Raw genomic sequence first — 12,303 nt, forward strand, 5'->3', positions numbered from 1 at the left:
ACCTCACACCTGTCAGCATGGCTGCCATCAACAAATCATCAAACAACAAGTGTTGGCGAGGGTGTGGAGAAAAGGGGACTCTAGTGCACTGCTGGTGGGAATGCAGACTGGTGCAGCCACTATGGAAAACAATATGGTGTTACCTCAAAAAATTAAAATTTGAACTTCCATTTGACCCAGTGATTCCACTTCTAGGAATATACCCTAAGAAACCTTAAACACCAATCAGAAAAAAAATATATACCCCATGTTCATAGTAGCACTATTTACAATAGCTAAGATCTGGAAACAGCCCAAGTGTCCATCAGTAGACGAATGGATAAAAAAGCAGTGGTACATATACACAATGGAGTACTGTGCAGCTGTAAGAAAGATCTCTTATCCTTTGAGATTAGATGGAGGGACCTGGAAAGTATCATCCTAAGTCAAACAAGCCAAACAGAGAAAGACAAGTTTCATATGATCTCACTTATTTGTGGAATATAATGAACATAACAGTCTGAGGAATGGGGTAGTCCCAGAGATGTGGGAGTGGGGTACAGACTGACAATCCCCAGAAGAAGGGGTGGTGGGGGAGAGATAAACCACAGAACTTATATGCATGTATGCATGAACAGTGGACATGGACAACAAACTGGGGACAGGGCAGGGAAGGAGGGGGAGGGGGGAATCAGTGGGGGGAAAAGGAGAAACATCTGTAACAAAAATTAATTAATAAAAAAAATAAAACTTGAAAAGAAAAAAAAAAAGAACGTTCTTGGGACCATTGTGAAAATTTGAATAAGATTTGAGGATTAAGCGGCATTAGTTTCCTAATTTTGATGGCTGCATTGTGATTATATTGGAGACTGTCCTTGTTTGTAGGAAATACACACTACAAAAACTTCATGGTTGATGGGGCATTCTGTTGGCAATTTACTCTAAAATAGTTCAAGGAAAAAAAGTTCTGTGTAATGTACTCTCTGTACATTTGTGATTGTTTCAAAATAAAATATTTATTAAAAATAAAAAATAACCCTGGCCAGTTTGGCTCAGCAGTTAGAGCGTCAGCCTGCAAATCAAAGAGTCCTGGGTTCAATATCGGCCAGTGGCACGTGCCTCGGTTGCGGTTCGTCCCTGGCCCCAGTTTAGGTCATGCAGGTGTCAACCAAACAATGTGTCTCTCTCATATCGATGTTTCTCTTTCTCTCTCTTTCTCTCTCCTCCACTCTGTCTGAAGATAAATGGAAAAATATCCTCGGGTAAAGATTAAAAAAATAAATAATAAACGCCCTGATTAGTGTTCCCAGTGGTTAGAGCACCAGCCAGTGCACTGAAGGGTCTCAGGTTTGATTCTCAGTCAAGTGTATGTACCTGGGTTGCAGGTTTGACCTCCGGTCCTGGTCAGGAGGCAACCAATGGATGTATCTCTCTCGCATCAATATTTCTCTCCCTCCCTCCCTCCCTTCCACTCTCTCTAAAAATCAATGGAAAAAAATAAAGGTCAAAGGAACACCAATCATAAGTAATATATATATTATCACAGGTTGGAAGGAAATTTACCACAGTGATAATTATATTAAAGAGGATCGTGTGTAATATTTTTCTGTTCTAAATCTTTACAGTTTAGTTTAATAAATAGGTGCTGAGGACCTGCTATATGTCAGGCATTGTGCCAGGTTCTAAGGGTACTGGAAAAAGTGACAATGTGTCTATAGGAGAGAGTACTATGGAATGTGTGCTGGCTGGATGCTAAGGACAAGAATGCTGCTGGAGCACAGGGAAGGCCTGACCCCCAAGTGAGGGGAGGGGTATGGGGAAGGGATGCTTGAAATGCGGTTCTCTTGTTTTTCTATTAAGAATAACAATAATGAAAGATATTGGGAATCCCATGAGCACTAGTAGCCCTGAGGAGGGAGAGGAATGTGGAGAATTTAGAGTCTACAGAGCATGGGCGGCTGGTGGGCTGAACTTTAGGGCTTAATCATGGTTTGAAACAGTATGGGGAGGGACTGAAGTTACATTCCAGGAAAACCTCTGGGTGGTGTGTGGAGGGCCCTGATGTATCCCTCAGAGGAGAAAAGGAGAATGGGGAGGGGGAAGGATGTCTTCACTGGTCTTTGAGCACAGGCCCTGCAGGGGAACACAGTGGCCCTAGCCCAGGCCACGTGGAATCTTGGAGCCCAGGGCGCAGCTGTTGATGTTTCAGCCTTACATCCTCATCTGGGCTGTCAGGCTGAACAGGGCCCCTGGAGTTAGTCCCAATCTGTTTCCTTCTATTCTTTGACAGGAAGCTCCTGGAGAGCCAGCCCCCAGCCCCTCCCCCTCCCAGTACTCCCTCTCTCTTCTCCACTATGGACAGAGCCTCCACGGAGCGGCTGCCTGCCCACCACAGACCCAGCTGACATGGAGGTTGTTGGAGCAACACAGCTGTGCTGGGTGATCCTCAGCTTCCTCCTATTCCAAGGTAAGAGGCACTTGCCACCCTCCTTCAGCAGTTCCCTTCCCAGGGCTGGCAGTCCGGAGAGCCTGTCCCTCCTTCAGGACATTCTCCCTACATCTAGCGCTCCATCCAGGGCCCAAGGGAAATTCCCGAGCCTTATATGAAAGAAATCAGTTGGATTGGGAGGCAGTCATTACCAGGCAAGGGTACAATAGCATATGGTTAAATCTTTTTGTGAGAAAATTTCCAGGGTGAACCAGGACTCCCATAAAGGCTGGTCGCCCGAAATGTGGGAAGTGACTGTCTTGGTGTGAGATGAGGCCCAAAAGCTCCTTCCAGAGTGTTCTAGCATGAAATTGTCTGCACCTTGGGCTTTACAGGTGATCTTTTTTCTTCTTCCAAATGGGGAGTAACAACCTGGGAATTCCAAACACTAACTTTAGGCTCACAGCAAGAGGAATTCAAGTTAGATACAAAGAACTATCTGCCAAAGAGGATGTACTCAACATCCTCACCCAGGGACCTCGATGAGATGGTCTTCAGAGGAGATAATTTGAAAACACCTCTCAGGCAGGGCTCTGCTAACTGATGAGTGGAGAAGCTCATAGGGGGTCCTCTAATTAGGGAGCAGTTGCTGGGAACCATGAGAAATCCAGGAGATTCTGACTCACAGGGCAGCAACTTCCCTTGGTCATTCCTTCCCCACCCCCACCTCACCCTTCATGAGTCTTCTGTGGAAGATTCATGAACCAGTGCTCAAAGCCGCAGAGGAGAGTGTAAGAGTGTTTGGATGGAGAAGAAGAAGGTCCTTTCTTGGTGGTGGGTGAGAAGGCCTGAGTACCAGAAGACTCTGCCTTCTGGAGAAGTCAGACATTTCTTTAAAAGTCCATGATCACCCCCACCCCGAACCCCCTTCCCAGAAGATAGAGTCACACATTTGATCTGGGGCTGGGGAATAGGCTATTGTAGAAACTGCAGAAATGGCAGAGAAGATTAAAAGGTGAGACTCATGGGGTGGCATTTCCATAGGCCTAGGCTTCTCTCAGCTTCCCTACCCACTGCCCTGACCCAGATGAGTGCCAGGACTAGGAATGCCCTGTGTAAACTCCATGTAAGCCATGCTCGCCGTTTGTGTTTCCTAACCTCTCCTCTGATATCTCAGAGCACTGACTGTCTCCTTCATTTTGATGGACTGAGGAATCTATTTGAGGATATTCAGGCCCACCATGGGACTTGACTGTGGATACACAAATCAGGGCAAGGCAGACTTGAGACTTGGAGGATTTGAGAGAAGGGGGCAAATTTTAGATGTCTAGCATTTATTGAGCACGGGCTCTCTGTCAGGCACTGTACTTTACATGCATTTTCTTATCCTCACAACCATTTACAAGGTACTAAAATCACTTGCATTTTAACAAAGAGAAAACTAAAGTCCTGGTCAGTAAGTGACAGTCAGGACTTGAACTCATGCCTGTCAGCCTCCAAAATCCATGATTTTAACTGCTAAAATATGCTGCTAAGGAAAATAGGATGGTGGTGGTGGAGGGGTAAGAAAGAGAGTCTAAATGGAAATGAAGTAGGTGGGGATTAAGGAGGAGAGACAGGAAAATAAATTCTAGTGGCCAGTGTTCTTTGGTTGTCTGCATGCCCAGTGGTCGGTCAGAGGCACCCTGGCCTGTGAAAACAGATGCTCTCTATTGTTTTTTTTATCCTCACCCAAGGACATTTTTCGATATTTTGTTCAGATAGAGTGGGAGGGAGAGAGAGAGAGAGAAACATCGATGTGAAAGGGACCCATCGAGTGGTTGCCACCCACACGACCCAACCAGGGCTGGGGAAAAACTTCATCCGAGGTACGTGCCCTTAGTGGGAACGGAACCCGGGTCTCTCAGGACCGCAGGCTGATGCTCTAACCACTGAGCAAAACCAGCCAGGGCAACAGATGCTCTCTAAATCCCTCCTCTACTCACAGAGGAATCTGCTGGTGTTAAAAAGTTTCAGTGGGGAGAGGGAGCAGGGGACAAAGAGCAGTCTACTGGAACTTAGAGTTTGTGACTTTGGAACTCTTTCCAAGACACTAGTTTTGTTTTTAGATAAATGTGGGGAGTCATGCACTGCTCCCTCCCACTAAAAACTAAAGCCATAACCTTATAGAGCTTACCTGAGATACCCTTCACCAACAGATAGGTGTTTTCAAGACAGGCCTTGAATTAAAAGGGTCATTTCCCAGCTGGAAAAAGTTCTCTCTAGCCTGGGGCACCTACAAGTTTTAACTCCCCTCTTGACCTCCCACCAATAAGGAAATGAAATTGTCAGAGATGGCAACCTGGAAAAACACAGCACAGTCTAGGGTTTGGGAAAGCGTGGGCTTGGAAACAATTAATTCCACACTATCCAAGTGATTGCCCCACGGAGAAATGTAGTGGCTAAGGTAAATAAACAGACCAGCAGGCTGCCACGGGCTGGGCGGGCCCCTGGCCCCCAGCTGCCTCTCCTCCCACGCCCCAGCTTGGTGCTTCCCTGATGGTGAGGGGCTGAGGGAGCAGAGGGCCAGGCCAGTGGTTGCAGTCCCAGTCGGAGTAGAGGGACGGGAACCCAGCTGGGCGGCTCCACTTCCCCACGTTTTCCTTTCACATTGTTCACAGGTTTCAAGAATGATTTCATTGTGGAAAATGAGCAAACACAATCTGACCTTTGAGGTCCCACAGACACAGGGGACACATATATGGGCACACAAACACACACACACACACATCTGCATAGAGGCTGGCAGACATACACATGTACTTACAAAACAATCTAATGAGGGCTTCTTACTGGGGCCTCCTAGCAACCTCCTCCCTGGGTTTGGCCAACAACCACCAGTACTGAGAAGCCTCTACCTGTGAGAGTAAGTTGATCACTCGTTCTAGAGGTTTCCTACCTCCTGCATATATCTCAGAACTTGCTTCCTATGTAGGCCCCTACCTCCAGAGGAGGGCGGAAATATAGCCCAGATACCAACTCCAATCCCTAACTCCATCTTATTCCTCACATCTTTCCACCCCCTTCCCTTGGGGCAGGACTCCCCCCATAGTATGACAATGTTCACAGGAGAAAATGGATGGCTCAATGGTAGTGCAGTGTCAGCATTAGAGACTTGGATGGAGTCTTTGTCTAGACTTGGCAGGTCACTGGCCCAGTGTCTTTGGATATATCACTAGTTTAAACTAACCCTCCCCTGACATTGTGTGAGGTTGGTATAAAACCTATGTGGGATTGAAGAGACAGGAAAGGACTCTGGGACACTGAATCATGACGTGGTGGTGATGGTGCTATTCAGACAGGATCTCAGAGGAAGCCAGCCCTGTAAACTGGAGCCACATCCTTTAGCCCTGTGTCAACATGGGAGACTTGAAAAGCCAAAAGGCCTCGATTTATCTGGGGGCTCTGCTGGGTGAGAGACCACAAAGCTAGTCCATGCATTTTGCTTTCTCTTGCAGGCCACAACTCCCAGCCCACGACAATGCAGCCCTCTAGCAATCAGGGTAAGACCAAACACACAGGGCCTCCTTCAGCATTTATGTCTGGGAGCTTAGTAAGGGTGAGAGGAGTTCTAGACTCTGTTTTGCACAGATCTCAGGTGACTAAGGGTGGGGCCCGAGCTCTCAGGACATCCAGGACTGAGCTCATCTAGGGACTTTTTTCAGTTTGGCCCAGTCTAACCTGCCTTGAAAGAAAAAAGAGATGGATGGTTGCAGGTGAGGGATTGGGTAGGAAAAGAAGACTAGAAAACACCAGCCATAGGGAAGAAGAGGGGGAGACAGAGCAATAGGAGGCAACAGACCCTCAGCCTCAGATGATCTGTTTCAGGAGCTTTCAGTGTAAGTCTGACCACACAGCCAACTTCTCCCAACACAGGTGAGTGAGTATGGTTGCTAAGGGGCTAATCCCTTCCCCCTGCCCAGCCCCCTGCCCAGCCCCCTGCCCAGCCCCCCGCCCAGCCTTTTAGACTTGCCTGCAGCCCAAGGGTTCTCATATGAGTTAGAGTGTGGTGTCATCAAACCTGTCCCACCTCCAACTCCTCCTCTGTCTCTGTCCTTACAGGAGACAGCCCTTCCTCAGAGCCCCAGAGCCCAAGCCCTCTGTCCAGTACCAGTATCCCAGGTACTTTACAAATTCCATCCAGGGAGGGCCCAATGAGGAAGCAGACACAGTTCTGCTCTAAAGGAGAATACAGACTAGTGGAGGAACAGACAAGTAAATAAGACCACTTCTAATTTGAGGGCCAGGGAAGAGATCCCAGAGTGAGTGAGCTCCAAAGCTGAGGCCAAAGAAGGAGTTAACCAAATGAAGATTGTGGGGTGAAGGGTGGTAGGGTATATTCCAGGCAGAGGAAACTGTACAGGTAAAGACCCAGAGGTGAAAGAGAGGATAGCTCCTTCTGGAATTGAAAGCAGTAATGAAAAGAACAATTTTAGACTAAAGAGCCCTCCCTGTGTACATGCTGGTTGAAGTCCTAAGCAGGCCCACACGTGCTTCCTAATCCACAGCTGCTCCAGTGAAGTCCTCACAGGTCCCCACAGTACCCAGTAAACATGTGACACCAAGGTCAACCACCATGGATGGTCACTTCCCCTCCCAGCCACAGCAGCACACATCAGGATTTGGTAAGTATCTGGGGCTGGTGGTGAAATACATGGTCATGTCTGGCTGGGTTCCTTCTCCTCTTCAGGGGGCCCAAGGCCTGCCCCGCAGTGAGGGGTCTCAAAGCCAGGATCCACATCAGCAGCACCCTGCTCTGGAGAGAATGAGAGAGGTTTGGTGGGGAGTAGAGACAGGTATTTGGGTCTGGTCACAAGAAAGTAGAAAGAGTCTGGACTCGGGATTGATAAAGGCATAGGGAGGGACAGGGTGGGTTAGGAGAACCCAAATAATGGAAAGGAAGGCAGAAAAGGTTGGGAAAGGGGTACACACTTCTCAGGGCAGGTTGGTCTTCACCCAGCAGCGTGGGCGAAGAGCTGGGCGGGGGTGGATACCCTCCACCTTGGCCTGCTGTTCATGGCACAGGCACAGGTGTCCCAAGCAACAGCAGCAGCAGTGGCAGCAGAAGCAGAGGTATGTCCTGTTTGTACTCACAACAAAGAGCACACTGACCCTTTCTCTCACCCTACCTCTTGGCTCTGGGACTTTTTTCACACTCCCAGACTTATTTAGAAGGGGTTGAGGACAGGAAATGGAACAGCAATCAGGCCTGCAGTACAATGAGTTCAAAGGAGGAAGAGATGGGGGACCATTCCACTTTTTAAGAGGGCCAGAAACTTATGTCCTTTAACTGGCAGGCTGGCTTATTAGATCAGTACCTGGGGACAAACATCTGGTGCCCTTCTTTCCTCCCTCTTCAACCCTTGGCAAAACACAGATGGCTCTACTTTGCCTAGTCTGTCTCCCTATGTCTGCAGCATAAATCGCTTTCCTGTAGGCGCTCCAAAGGGATGGTGGGAAGAGCATAATGAGGGTAGCATCCTGAACTTTCTGAATTCCTTTGGAACTAGTAGCATGAACAACCAGCGATCTAGTCATGTGATCCCACATCACCAAGTTCTTTTTTTTTTTTTTTCCTTTATTGATTTTTAGAGAGAGAGGAAGGGAGAGGGAAAGAGAGAGAGAAACATCGATGAGAGAGAACATCAATTGGCCGCCTCCTGCATGCCCTCACCCCACTGGGGATTTGGCCCACAACCTGGGCATGTACCCTGACCAGGAATCAAACCAGTGACCTCTTGGTGGATGGGTTGATGCTCAACTACTGAGCCACACCAGCCGGGCCACATCACCCAGTTCCGACCTCCATCCTCATAGGACCTGGTCAGAGGGGCAGTGAGGAAATCTTTTCAGTAGGGCTTGAGCTCTCTCTGTAGTCCTTTACCTGGAAAAAATGGGAAGGAAGCTAGCTCTCTCTGGTAGGCTGAGTAATCCCTTCACTGAAGCACCCATCACCATTCCATTTTAGACACCTCGCAAAATGTTACTCCCAAACCAGCCACCATGAACCTGAGGACAAGAGAAGATTCCACCATTCTGCCCAGCCCCACGTCAGAGACGGTGCTCACTGTGGCTGCATTTGGTGAGAGGGAGAAGTTGGGGTGTGACAGGGGACCTCACCTTTGAACTGACTTAGACTCTGGGTCTGGAAACACAAGTTCAAATCTCACTCATTTGTGCTAGGAGGATTTGGCTGACAATAAAGGCTTTGGTGGGAAGGAGCCTCCACTGACCCTCTAGACAGTTCTTCTGGGCTCAGCTAGGTTCCATGTTCTCATGAGAGGATGGGGAAGGATTGTGAAACCCACTCTGGTCAGGGCAGTAGGTGGAATGCTCATTCACTCAGGAGAGAAGGGGAATTCAAAATGCACTTTGTTTGGAGCCTATCTACATAGCACTTAGCTGGGAAGAGAATTTGAACTCCTGTTATCTCCTTTTGTTCCCTTCTCTGCCTCCGCTTCTCCCCATCCTTATCCCTGTTTAGGTGTTATCAGCTTCATTGTCATCCTGGTGGTTGTGGTAATCATCCTGGTCAGTGTGGTCAGTCTAAGGTTTAAGTGTCGGAAGAACAAGGAATCTGAAGGTACGCACCTCTTTTCCCCTCTTTGCTGAAGACCCCAAAGTTGGATCCTGGGACTGATACCCAGCCGAGAGTTGAGGGAAGGAATGACACACCAGCACCATTAGATGAAATGGGAGGGTCTATTTGGGTGAACTTTGAGGGGCAGGTTGGGCTTCTGAGAATAGCATGTGACCCCCAATCTGTGCCTTTGGTTTTTATAGATCCCCAGAAACCTGGGAGTTCAGGGATATCTGAAAGGTAAGACTGTCAGAGGTGTAAGTAGGAATCATCTATCTGACCTCTCAGTATCCCCTCCAAGAGGGAACCAAAGTTTCCTGCCTTCTACACACACATGGAATCCTAACAGCCTCCACAGAGGCCAGAGCTAGGGGCAGGCAGGATGGGCAGACTTGAAAGGAAGCAATCAGGTAACCAGAGATGGACTGGAACTCTTCAGCCCCAGGGCTAACCCCCTATTACCTCTTCATGAAAAGTGTAGGAATTCAGACTCTAATATACCCCTTAAATAAGAAGTACTTATTTAAGAAACCACTTATTGAATACCTTGTATGTGCCAAGCCCTGTGGTAGATATTTGGTAATATTACCTCAAATTCTTAGAGTACTTCTTCAAGGCAGATATTACTGCATTTTATACATTTAAAAATGGAGAGCCCTGGCCAGTTTGGCTCAGCGGTTAGAGCGTCGGCCTGCGGTCCGGAGAGACCCGGGTTCGGTTCCCGCTAAGGGCACGTACTTCGGTTGCAGTTTGTCCCCGGCCCTGGTTGGCCGTGCGGGTGGCAGCCACTCGATGTGTCCCTTCACGTTGATGTTTCTCTCTCTCTCTCCCTCACTCTCTCTCCCTCCCACTCTATCTGTACAAAAAATGGAAAAATATCCTCGGGTGAGGATAAAAAAAATAAATAAATAAAATAAAAATGGAGACTTAAGAGAGGCCATAAATCGGACAAGATCACACAAGCAGAAGATAGTAAAACAAAGATTTAAATACAAGTCTTTTGGGCTTCAAAACACATTCTCATTTCATTATGATCCACCACCAAAACAAAGGTCTGTTTCAACAAACCCCTCACAGTTCCTTGATGCTCATGTTGCCTCCCACTCCTCCTATCCATAACCCATGTTCTCTTTCTTTTAGCTGCTCTGCAGCCAATGGAGAGAAAGACAGCATCACCCTCATCTCCATGAAGAATATCAACATGAATAACAGCAAAGGATGCTGCTCAGCAGAGAAGGTGCATTTTTCCTGGTTCCTTCTTCCCTTCTCCCTCCTCCTCCTTCCTTCAAGCTCTTGTTCCTTACCCAGAAAAAAAGATACTTTCAAAGACCCAGGCTCTTCTCTCCTTTTGTCTATTTTATCACTCCCAACAAGTTCGCCCTTCCTCATTAAGTATTTATTTTGCAGGTTCTTTAAAAGCAACTGTGGGTCCCTATGAGTCTGAGGATGATGCAGCTGCCCTGTGACTGTAAAGAGGAAGGCGATGGGATCAGTAGAGGCAATAAACCACATATAAATTATTTTATCTTTTCACTCTACTCCCAGATCTAAAGGATACTAATGTTCCTCCACATCTGGCAGCAAGCTACCACTGAGAGACTTTCCCATATGGACAGCCACTCTAGAAACTCCGCCGGCTTCTCCTACCTTCTCAAAGTCATAGGAAGGAGAAGCCTATAGAGCAAAAGCAAGGAAAATGACAATGTGGACTGGTCCTTTCTACTCGGCATTAAAATTATTTTCTGGCCTGCAGTCTCATTTCTTTTAAGGTCTATGCTCCCATGCATATATATATATATATATATATTTTTAATCCTCACCTGAGGATATTTTTACTATTTATCTTCAGATAGAATGGGAGGAAAGAAGAGAGAGAGAAACATCCAGGTGAGAGGAACACATTGACTGGGTGCCTCCTGCACGACCCCGACCAGGGCTAGGGACCAACTGCAACCGAGGTACATGCCCTTGACTGAATTGAACCCACGACTCTTTGGTCCCTGGGCTGACACTCTAACCACTAAGCCAAACTGGCCAGGGCTGTTTTTATTGCTTTTAAGAGAGAGGAAGGGAAAGGGAGAGAGAATGAGAGCAAAAAACATTGGTGTGAGAAAGTAACATTGATCGGTTGCCTCCCATATGCAGCCCAACTGGGGATTGAACTCACAACCTGGGTATGTGCCCTGACCAGCGACCTTTTGGTGCATGAGATGATACTCAACCAACTGAGCCACACTGGCCAGGGCAGGTCTATAACTTTATAAAGCAAAACCCCACCCACTTTACCCCAATCAGCTTTATCTTTGTATCCTAAAAATAAAAGATCACAAATTGCCCTGGCTGGTTTGGCTCAGCAGTTGGAGCGTTAGCCTGTGGACCAGAGAGATCTGGGTTCAGTTCCCACTAGGGGCACGTACAAAAAGAAAAAAAGAAAAGAAAAAAGATCACAAATAAGGTAAAATAATTTAAAGAGAAGGAGGAAAAGAAAGCAGTTATCTGTTTTCTCAGTAATCTGTGTTTGAAAATAAATTTTGGGAAGAGTCATCTGTGTATGTCTGCATGCAGTGTTTAACTTTATAAGCATCTGCTAACTGGCAGTTTAGAATAAAGGGAGAACATAGATTACTCATTTTGAAGCCACAATATGCTATTTTCTCCTGTATTTAGATCTGCAAGGTGATATGAGAAAGAAAGCCTAGAACAAAAAGTTTCACTTTTACCCTGGCTGGTATGGCTCAGTAGTTAGAGTGTCAGCCCTGGCACCGAAGGGTCTCAGGTAGGATTCCCAGTCAAAGACACAAACCTGGTTTACAGGTTCAATCCCTGGCCCCAGTTGGCGCACATGCAGGAGGCAGCCAATCGATGTGTCTCTCTCACATCAATGTTTCTCTCTCCCCACCCCTGCCCCTTTCCCGATTACCTTTCACTTTCTCTAAAAAAAAATCAATGGAAAAAATATCCTTGGATTAGGATTAAAAAGAAGTTTCACTTTCTCCGTCTCATTGAAATAATTCAAGTGTACTAAAGAAACTTGGTGGATTCTAAAATCCTCTTGGGCAGGGCCTATAGCCTGCTCATGTCTGTAGCTCTTATGTGCTACATTGTGCCCAGCATATCAGAGGTCATGAACACTGGCTCTCGAGTGCAGGAAATCTAATCACAAGGCTAGGCTCTGCCACAGACTCACAGCTTGACTTTGGCGAAATCACTCCCATCTCTGAGCCTGTTTTCTTTTAAAGTGAGGTGGCCGAACTACTTGCCTTTCCTGACTTTTCTG

At 47.2% G+C, this 12,303-nt stretch overlaps 1 protein-coding gene across 3 annotated transcripts; it reads left to right on the plus strand.

Annotated features, from left to right (window-relative positions):
* Positions 1–2,342: 2,342 nt before the first annotated feature.
* Positions 2,343–10,771, plus strand: ECSCR (endothelial cell surface expressed chemotaxis and apoptosis regulator). Of its 3 annotated transcripts, XM_036241250.1 has the most exons (10): positions 2,343–2,446; positions 5,905–5,949; positions 6,275–6,322; positions 6,509–6,568; positions 6,955–7,071; positions 8,415–8,528; positions 8,931–9,029; positions 9,230–9,266; positions 10,167–10,263; positions 10,434–10,771. In XM_036241250.1, the coding sequence occupies exons 1-10, from the start codon at positions 2,386–2,388 to the stop codon at positions 10,440–10,442; spliced, it is 687 nt and encodes a 228-aa protein (XP_036097143.1). In that variant the 5' UTR covers positions 2,343–2,385; the 3' UTR covers positions 10,443–10,771. The 3 variants fall into 3 exon arrangements, with proteins under 3 accessions (XP_036097143.1, XP_036097144.1, XP_036097145.1); XM_036241251.1 differs by lacking the exon at positions 6,509–6,568; XM_036241252.1 differs by lacking the exons at positions 6,275–6,322; positions 6,509–6,568.
* Positions 10,772–12,303: the final 1,532 nt, after the last annotated feature.

This window comes from Molossus molossus, unplaced genomic scaffold (genome assembly GCF_014108415.1).
Source record: "Molossus molossus isolate mMolMol1 unplaced genomic scaffold, mMolMol1.p scaffold_m16_p_4, whole genome shotgun sequence".
Lineage (NCBI taxonomy): Eukaryota > Metazoa > Chordata > Mammalia > Chiroptera > Molossidae > Molossus > Molossus molossus.

What these genes read in the sequence shown, in the direction of transcription:
- ECSCR (XM_036241250.1), top strand. Translation starts at nt 2,386, where the DNA reads ATGGAGGTTGTTGGAGCAACACAGCTGTGCTGGGTGATCCTCAGCTTC. An exon ending in CAGCTTCCTCCTATTCCAAG is followed by an intron (nt 2,447 to 5,904) that starts GTAAGAGGCACT and finishes TTTCTCTTGCAG; the next exon opens with GCCACAACTCCCAGCCCACG. An exon ending in GAAGAACAAGGAATCTGAAG is followed by an intron (nt 9,030 to 9,229) that starts GTACGCACCTCT and finishes TGGTTTTTATAG; the next exon opens with ATCCCCAGAAACCTGGGAGT.